At 37.8% G+C, this 9390-nt stretch overlaps 1 protein-coding gene across 4 annotated transcripts in view; it reads right to left on the bottom strand.

The window, feature by feature from the left end:
• Positions 1-4746: 4746 nt before the first annotated feature.
• The window catches only part of LOC106879711 (CLK4-associating serine/arginine rich protein), a 102171-nt gene continuing 97527 nt past the window's right edge, over positions 4747-9390 (bottom strand). Inside the window, exons 16-19 of one of the 4 annotated variants that reach the window (XM_014929388.2) lie at positions 9260-9329; positions 7758-7816; positions 6262-6434; positions 4747-5190 (exon numbers count right to left, since the gene is read on the bottom strand). In XM_014929388.2, the coding sequence (XP_014784874.1) occupies positions 5112-5190; positions 6262-6434; positions 7758-7816; positions 9260-9329 (381 nt within the window). In that variant the 3' untranslated portion in view covers positions 4747-5111. Of the gene's footprint in view, positions 5191-6261; positions 6435-7757; positions 7817-9259; positions 9330-9390 lie in introns of those variants that run through there. The other 3 variants (XM_014929389.2, XM_052971912.1, XM_052971913.1) reach the window with 3 other exon arrangements.

Here is a 9390-nt window from a genome sequence, read left to right on the forward strand (position 1 = left end):
CGATTTAGCAAATTTTTTTTAAAATTTCAATCCCTCCCAATGTATTTGCTTTGTTTACAATTGACATGCTGTCATGCACAAAATGACAGCTTCCAAATCCTATTTCCTGATTGGGTGAAAATGATCAAACTTTAAACATCTATAATTTTTTAAAAATTCAAGCTAAATTTGCTGGAGTTGTTTCACTCCTTCCAGAAAGATGTTTTTAATAAGTTACAGAGGTTTAAAATTTGATAATTTTCACCCAATTAGGAAACAGGCTTTGGAAGCTGTCATTGTGTGTGACAGCACATCTTATCAAGTGAAAACAAAGCAAATAAATTGATGGGGATTGAAATTTTAAAAAAATATTTTTTTGCTAAATTGTAATCTCTGATGTCGAAAACCTATGAATCTAAAGAAAAATACTGGTTCAAAAGTTATTAGGTGGGGGCGAATTCCAAAGAAGTACCCATTATTTTCATCAATGAAATCAATATTCATTTCTAATCTAGGCACAAGGCCCGAAATTTTAGGGGAAGGGGCCAGTCGATTAGATCGACCCAGTACACAACTGGTACTTAATTTATCGACCCCGAAAGGATGAAATGCAATGTTGACCTAGGCAGAATTTGAACTCAGAAGATAAAGACAGACGAAATACTGGTAAGCAATTCGCCCAGCATACTTCTTTTACTTGTTTCAGTCATTTGACTGCGGCCATGCTGGAGCACTGCCTTTAGTTGAACAAATCAACCCTAGGACTTATTCTTTGTAAGCCTAGTACTTATTCTATCGCTCTCTTTTGCCGAAATGCTAAGTTACGGGGACATAAACACACCAGCATCGGTTGTCAAGCGATGGTCGGGGGACGAACAGACACAAACACATACATATATATATACATGACAGGCTTCTTTCAGTTTCCATCTACCAAATCCACTCACAAGGCTTTGGTTGGCCCTATAGTAGAAGACACTTGCCCAAGGTGCCATGCTGTGGGACTGAATCCGGAACCATGTGGTTGGTAAACAAGCTACGTTCCTGCCAGATCACTGCATGTGGCCCCTCGACCTGTTAAAAATAACAGCCAAGCTTCACCCAATTGCATTCTACAGTGTGAAAAAATAGGGAAGGGCACATTGGGTAATGTAGTCCACTAGGCACACTATGCTTGTCTTTTATCTTTTACTTGTTTCAGTCTTTGGATTGTGGCCAGACTGGGACACCACCTCGAAGGGTTTTAGCAAACAAATCAACCCCAGGAATTGTATTTTTTTTTTTTAAATCTGGTACTTATTCTAATCTTGTCTTTTGCTGAGCCTCTAAATTATGAAGTTAACAAATAAGCATTACTTTTGACAGGTTAATGTGAATGCCAGTTAAATCATTTTTGAGAAAGGAAAAACTGTATGCCTAGAACTATGTTATGCAATGTCTGAAAAAAAAAAAAAAAAAAAAAAGGCTGGCTGGCCACAACTGGATTCCCTCAGATCATGAGTCTCCTCAATCAAGCTAATCAGTAAACGGTTTTGGTCTGAGGTGACACTTAGGCTACAAATTGTTAGTTATTGCCTGACTACACACATGCGCATGCACGCTGTCACACACACATTTCTTTCATTTTTTATGAGCTTCAGTCAATGGACTGTGGCTTTGCTGAAGCACTGCCTGGGAACTGCTTCCCATACTTATTTTTTTTAGAGTTTGGTAATTTTCCTTTTTCGCTGAACCACAAAATTACAGGAACAAACACAAACACAAACACACACACGAAATATATATGTATATATACACACACACACATGGCAGGCTTCCACATAGTTTCCACCAACCAGATCCACTCACAAGGCAGTGGTTGGTCTGGAGCTATAGCAGAAGACACTTGCCCAAGGTGTTGCACTGTGGGATTGAACCTGAAACCTCATGGTTGCAAAGCAACCTTCATAACCATACAGCCATGCCTGTACTTATATCATTTCTACTTTTACTTATCTCAGTCAGACTGCGACCATGCTGGAGCACCACCTTATATAAATCTTCCTCATTTTAACGTCTACTTTTCCACGCTAGCATGGAGCAAATGAAACAAAGTAGGGGTAGTGCTTTCCATGGTCAAAATATCCTTCCTGGTACCAACCCTCATCTGTTTCTAAACAAGGCAAAAAAAAAAAAAAGACTGTGGTTTATCGAACAATGGACAGTTTGGACATGATCACTGGGAGAACTGGAAATAAATGAGTCTTCATGAGTTGTTTTGTTTTTCTTTCAAAGATTGTACAACATGTCATGGCATGTCAAGAAGCCCAGACATGTAAAGCAAATGACATTGTCTGTATGAACAGAGAGGCTTTTGTTTATAACCAACACACACACACACACACATTAAAATGAGGGGAAATATGAACTCAGACATTCACACACAGACATGTGTATATATATATAAATACACATGTATACATATATATATATATATAATATACACATTTGTACACATATATATATATATATATATATACACACACATATATATATATATACACATAAACATATGTACATGTATATATATATGAATACAATGTTCTTTTACTTGTTTTAGTCATTTGACTGCAGCCATGCTGGAGCACCACTTTAAAGGGTTTTAGTCTAAGAAATCAACCCCAGGACTTATTCTTTGTAAGCCTAGTATGCATTCTATCAGACTCTTTTGCTGAACTGCTAAGTTACAGGGATGTAAACACACCACCATCGGTTGACAAGCAATGGTGGGGGGACAAACACTCACACACACATGAATAATACATACATACATATTATATATATATATATATATATACATACATACACACGACGGGCTTCTTTCAGTTTCTGTGTATCAAATCCACTCACAAACCTTTGGTTAGATGGAGGCTATAGTATAAACATTTGCCCAAGGTGCTACACAGTGGGACTGAACCCGGAACCATGTGGTTGGGAAGCAAGCTTCTTACCATACAGCTATGTCTGTGCCTATTAGCCCTAAGTGTGGGTAGTTTATGTCTATTTGCTGGAGCCCATCAGCTATATAAAGAGAAATCTTCCTTGAACCCTACTTTTTCCAGCTCTACCTACATCTATTTTTAAGGCACCCTTTCTTATCATCATCATTTAATGTCTGCTGTACATGCTGACATGGGGTGCAGGTTTGACCAGGGCTGGCAAGGTGGAAGGCTGCACCAAACTCCTGTCTGATTTGGCATGGTTTCTACAGCTGGATACCCTTCCCAATGCCAACCAGTCAGAGTATAATGGGTGCTTTTATGTTCCACTGGCTCAGGTGCCATTTGCGTGACACCGGCATCTGCCACAACTACAATTTTACTTGGCTTGATGGGTTTTCTCATTGTGTGTGTGTATATATATATATATATGCACACACAATGTGTCTAAAAAAAAAAGTGTATACACACTTTAAGAGCTGATAACTCAATTTTCATTTCTTTTTTAGATTAGAAATGATGAAGAGAGCCAGACTAAGCTTTGAAGAAAAGAAACTTATCTTAGAATGCCACTGGGAGTTGGAAAATACAGTCAAAGTGCAAAGATTGTTTATGGGGGAATTTCAAAGAGATCCACCTATGCAACATACCATCGATTGAAATAAGAAATAAATTTTGAAGTAGACAAAACTCTTCAAAATATTTACAAGAAATGTTCTGAAAAACTGTTGACATCAATTGAGCCCCACAAAGCAAGAAAGGCTACTAGAAACATACAGCTAGAGTTGAATAAAATCTGTGTGACTAATGAATTGTGACATAGAAGTTTCAAAATTAAGCATCCATCACCTTTGGATGCATTGTTATTGGAAAAGTTATATTCCAAGAATAATCCATGCTCTCAATGAAGATGATCCAGACTGAACAGTGGTGTCATGCAAGTGGTACTTGGTAAGATGTGCAGAAGATGCACACTTTCCAACAAAGATTATTTGGAGTGATGAGGCTACATTTAAATTAAATGGCTCAGATAAGCACCACTATTGCACTTGCTGGAGAACTGAGAATCCACATACTGCGAAGGGACAGCATATTAATTTATCAGGAATTACAGTATGATGCAGGTTGTCATTAAAATGATTAATTTGACCGTTCTTTTTTGACAGTACTGTTACTGGTCCCATTTACTTGTATTTGATGCCAGAACTGGTCATGCAAAACATTCAAGAAGACTTTGAAGATGTGCAGTTTTATTTCTAGAAAGATGGGGCCCTTCCACCTACCATAGTAAAGTAAGGGCCGAGCCACAAAGTTACAGGGATGTAAACACACCAACACCAGTTGTCAAGCAGTGGTGAGGGACAAACACAGACACAAAGAGACACACACACATATGACGGACTTCTTTCAGTCTCTGTCTACCAAATCACTCACAAGGCTTTGGTTGGCCAGAGGTTATAACATGTTTGTCCAAGGTTGCACACACTGGGACTGAATCCAGAACCCCTTGGTTAGAGAGCAAACTTCTTAACACACAGCCACACCAGTGCATAACATACACCCCCAAAAAAAATAAAAACATGCTTCAGTGAAATGTACATAATTAAAAGGTGGAGTAAGAAGCAAAATCTTTAAGAGCAAAGCAGAAAGGAAAGGATATTGTAGGCTAGCCAAATGGCCACACTGAGACATTATGGACAAAGGAAAAGAATGACTGGCAAGCTTCTTAGCCACCACAACCACACCCGCACTTACTGTCCCATCAAATAAAAAACAAACTCTGTGGAAATAGTTTTTATTTTTATGTTTATTTCATTTATTTAAATTTTTTCCCATTGAAAAATGTAAAGGAAAAAAAAGAGCAATATTTAAGTTGCTTGTCAATTGCAATCTGGTCCACTTAGTATTAAGTTATTTTGGCCACAACCATCAGACGTCCTGTTATTCTTCTTGGTTACATGTCCACAAAACAACTAAAATATCTTAGTCTCCATGTTGAAGACTTTGAAAGAATAGCTTTAGTCAAACTGTGAAAGTGATATTGTTTACAAGGAACTTAGGACTGTGTGTGTAGATAGATAGAGAGAGAGAGAGAGAGAGAGATAGAGAGAGATAGAGATGCTTGTCACATTGTAGGTTTCTTCCTCCCTCTTCTTAGTAGTCAACAAGTCCCCTGTCTCTGGATACAGAACGAGACTTAGATCTGGAGCGTCGGGGTGACCAGGACCGAGACCTTGAAAGAAATAACACACAATATGGAGATGCAGAATTAAAATGAGAAAGAAAAAAAACAACAACATGGAACTTAAAAACCTGAATCTCAATATAGTTATAATCTGATACCAAGCAGCACTTATTTTCTAGCAAAGAATCATGTGCTGGTGTGTAAATGTTTCAACTGATTTAGTTACAATAATAGCTTAACGTTCACATAAACCAAGGAATGGTATAGAAAAGCCCCACCAAATACTAGAATATATTTGTCTTTATTCTAGCTTAGACAATTTATTTTGTCCCATTTTGAAGCAGACTGCATATGATCATATAACTTATCTTTTTGCAATGCCATTTTCTCAAATCACATCACCAGGCTAACGTTTACAATCTAGCTTCTTGCCCTGACATGTCACAGGTTTTCTGTTTTCACTCAATGTCTTCTTTCACTTTTTAGTTTTAGAGTTCTTTAGAGCTCAAAACAAGTTGAAGTTCTCCAAGACTATGCTATCAAAATAACAAAACTACCTGCAATGGGTGTGGCCATAAGTCTAGAAGTTCATTCTATAAATTGCACATTACACAATAGGACATAGACTTCACTATTATCTAATCTTGAGAGTCACAACTCATATTTTTTGTATTTACTAGTTGCACTGACTATATTGTACGTGAGAGATAAGTCAAAATGTCCTTCAAATTTCACTCAACTTTTTTTTAAAATGGATGAATATACCAAATAAGATTGCTCTAGATATAATGCTCCAGTAAAGAAGCTGGAATAATCATGGAGAATGTTAGTTCAAAGATAAAGATTCAACAAAACAGAACAGAACAGCAACTGATACAAAGAGTAGGTAGGTCTGTTGTGAACGCTAAGTACTCATGACTGGATGGGATGCCAGTCCATCTCAAGGTTAGCTTCCCAGCAATTGCTGGAACTCATTTGTAAGTGAGTGGACTGGAACAATGTGAAATGATGTGTTCTGCTCAAAAATACTACGCATCACCTAACCCCAAGTATCAAAACCACATGCCTTCCACTCAAGATGAGTACAAATAAAGGTAAGTTTATATTCAATATATCTACCTTCTTGAGTAGTGATCAGGTGATCTTGAGTAGCTCCAGTTATCACTTTCTGAAGAACTACTGTACTTCTGTGAGTGACGATCTCTTTCCATCTCCTCCAGTTCACGATGCCGTCTTTCTCTCTCACGGCGGCGCATTTCCATAACACGCGACCTCAGCTCATCTTCTCGATCCTGACAACATAAAAAGTTAAAACATTCAGCTACCAAAAACCCAACACAGAAACAATAAACTTAACAAAATTAATTATCCATGACAACATGTATAAACTGTCCCAAATGACAAAATTGTATCACTGTAAAGACTACATGAAGATGGTTGTGGCCAGACTGTTTTATTGATGGCCTTCCTGTTGTCTAGAATAATATTACTAGTAACATGGAATTAAGTTATAAGGACAGATTGTAGCATGGCACACCTGTCCCAATCTATCTATGTCTATGGATAAAAAGGCTATAAAAATACTGAACATTCTTCTAGGGACTAAGGTCTGGGATCTCTGATAATGGTAGGATGCATTCTTCAATGGCTTTGATTAATTAATACAATCCCAGCAATTTATTTTATTCTGAGACTCATTTCACTGGTCTCTATTTGCCAAAGTGCTATGTTACAGGACAGAAATCTACTAACATAAACTACATTGGTTTTTACAGTATAGACATACACGCACACAGATGATGTGCTTTGGGAAAGTTTCCATAGACCAAATTCCAATGCTACCATATTGGTCAATCCAAAGCTGTAGTAGAACATTCTTTGCCAAATGTGCCACTATGTTCAAGTTTGATTACTTTTATTTTTATTTTTTAATCATATTTTCTTATTAGATGATGACGACAACTGCCACTGCCACCATCTCCATCATCATCATCATCATTTAACATCCACTTTTCCGTGCTTGCATGGGTCAGACAGAATTTGTTAAGGCAGATTTTTCTACAGCTGGATGCTCTTCTTGCTGCCAACCCTCGCCTGTTTCCAAGTAAGGTAATATTTTCTCATGACCAGAAAGATGATTGGAAACAAAGAGAACGGCTTGCATGATGGTGACACTTGTTTACAACTATCATGTCAAGAGAAGGAGACAATAACAAACACACAAACACATACATATATAATAGATTCCTTTCAGCTTTTGCCTACCAAATCCACTCACATGAAGCTTTGACCAGCTTGGGTCTATGGTAGAAAACAATTTCCCAAGGTGTCACAGTGGGACTGAACCCAAAGCTATGCGGTTGGGAAGTAAACTTCTTACCAAACTGCTACATTTGCACCAAAGATGGTGGTGGGGATCAAAAATGATAATATTCTAATGCAGAGACAATATAGTAGAAGGAAGAGCAGCAAGGCATGTAGTCTTGTCTACTAAAATATTAATAAAACAAGCGACTTTAAACCATCACTCAAGTGTTTACACTGCACTTTGTCAATGAGACAATGAGACCAAACGTTTTAGAAATGGCACCAGACTGAAGAAACTTCAAACTGACCTGTCTTTCTTGTTCTACACGTTCTTGTTTCTGTATTTCAGCCCTTTTGTCTGCTTTGTCTGAAATAAATCATGTCAGCTATAACGGAAATTTACAGGCAAAATGACCAGTAGATAAGGTACTGGGCCACCTCATCATGGTTTGTGGGTTTTTTTCCCTGCTGCAGGAGTTTTACAAATGCACAGAGCAAAATAGCTCCATACGGCTCAGCTCAGCTGGCTGTGAAGGACCAAGACCCCAAATCTTTAAGGATTAGATAAACTGTCAGAGGAAAGGATACCTGTCCTTTATATGGAGACCAAAGATATACATTAGTTTTACAAATCTCTGAGAAGTTGCAATCACCCCACAAACAATGACACTAAATATCAATGGCTTCAAATTTTGGGAAAGAAATTATTTTATTGATTCTTTAAAGGTACATGGCTCAGTGGTTAGAGCATCAAGCTCACAATAATGAGGTAGTGAGTTTGATTCCCAGACCAGGTTATGTTGTGTTCATGAGCAAAACATTTCACATTGCACCAGTTCACTCAGCTGTAAAAATGAGCAGTGATGGTCCTGGTGTTAAGCTGTATCGGCTCCTTTGCCTTTCCCTTGGATAACATCAGTGACATGGAGATGGGAGGCTGGTATGCATGGGTCACTGTTGGTCTTCCATAAACAACCTTGCTTGGACTCGTACCTCAGAGGGAAATTTTCTAGGTGCAGTCCCATGGTCATTCATGACTGAAACGGGTCTTTACCATTTTTTAAGGAAGAAAGGCAAAATCAAACTCAGTGTGACTTGAACAGAGACCCTAAAGAACTACAAGAAAGGCCACTAAGCATTATGTCCAGCATGCTAACAATTCTGCCAACTAATAGCACAATAGAGATTAACAGCTTAGAAAATTAAACTGTTGCAGGGGATAATGAATTTCATTTGAAACTTGTTAGTTATTGAAGAAAGTGAACCAGCTTCATAAGATCTGAGAATAGATCGGACGAATTAAAGTACAAATAATGTTATGTGAGAAAATTTTAACACAATATATAGAAAATAATTAAGGGAATTCACTACATATGAGTAATTCAGAGATCAATCCCCAAGAAATTAAATCAAAAGATATTTGTGTATATGTTGCTTGTGCATGTGTGCATATTGTTTTGTAGGTGTGTGTGTGTGTGTGTGTCTGTATGTGTGCATGTGGTATTTGTGAGCATGTATGTGTGCTGTTTTTGTCAAAGCAAATGTGACATGGATACATACTGTTCCTGCATACATGCATGAATATTTTGTGTAGACATGAAGTTTGAGAGAGAGAGAGAGAAAAAGAGAGAGAGAGAGAGAGAGAGAGAGAGAAAGAGAGAGAGAGAGAAAGAGAGAGAGAGAGAGAGAGAAAGAGAAAGAGAGAGAGAGAGAGATAGAGAGTGTGCGCATTGATATGCATGTGCTGTAGGCGGGATTTCTACAGTGAGGTAAAAACTCCAAAGTAACGTCTGATAGAAATTTAACTTACACTGCCTGTTTAAGGCGGCTTGCATCCTCCGACGTAATCTTTCTTTTGGTGTCAAAGTTGAGCCAGTCGCCTGAAAGAAGAAACACAGTAGGGAGTTGTTGCCTGACATTATATTCAAAGTACAATTGATA

This window comes from Octopus bimaculoides, chromosome 11 (genome assembly GCF_001194135.2).
Source record: "Octopus bimaculoides isolate UCB-OBI-ISO-001 chromosome 11, ASM119413v2, whole genome shotgun sequence".
Taxonomy (NCBI): Eukaryota; Metazoa; Mollusca; class Cephalopoda; order Octopoda; family Octopodidae; genus Octopus; species Octopus bimaculoides.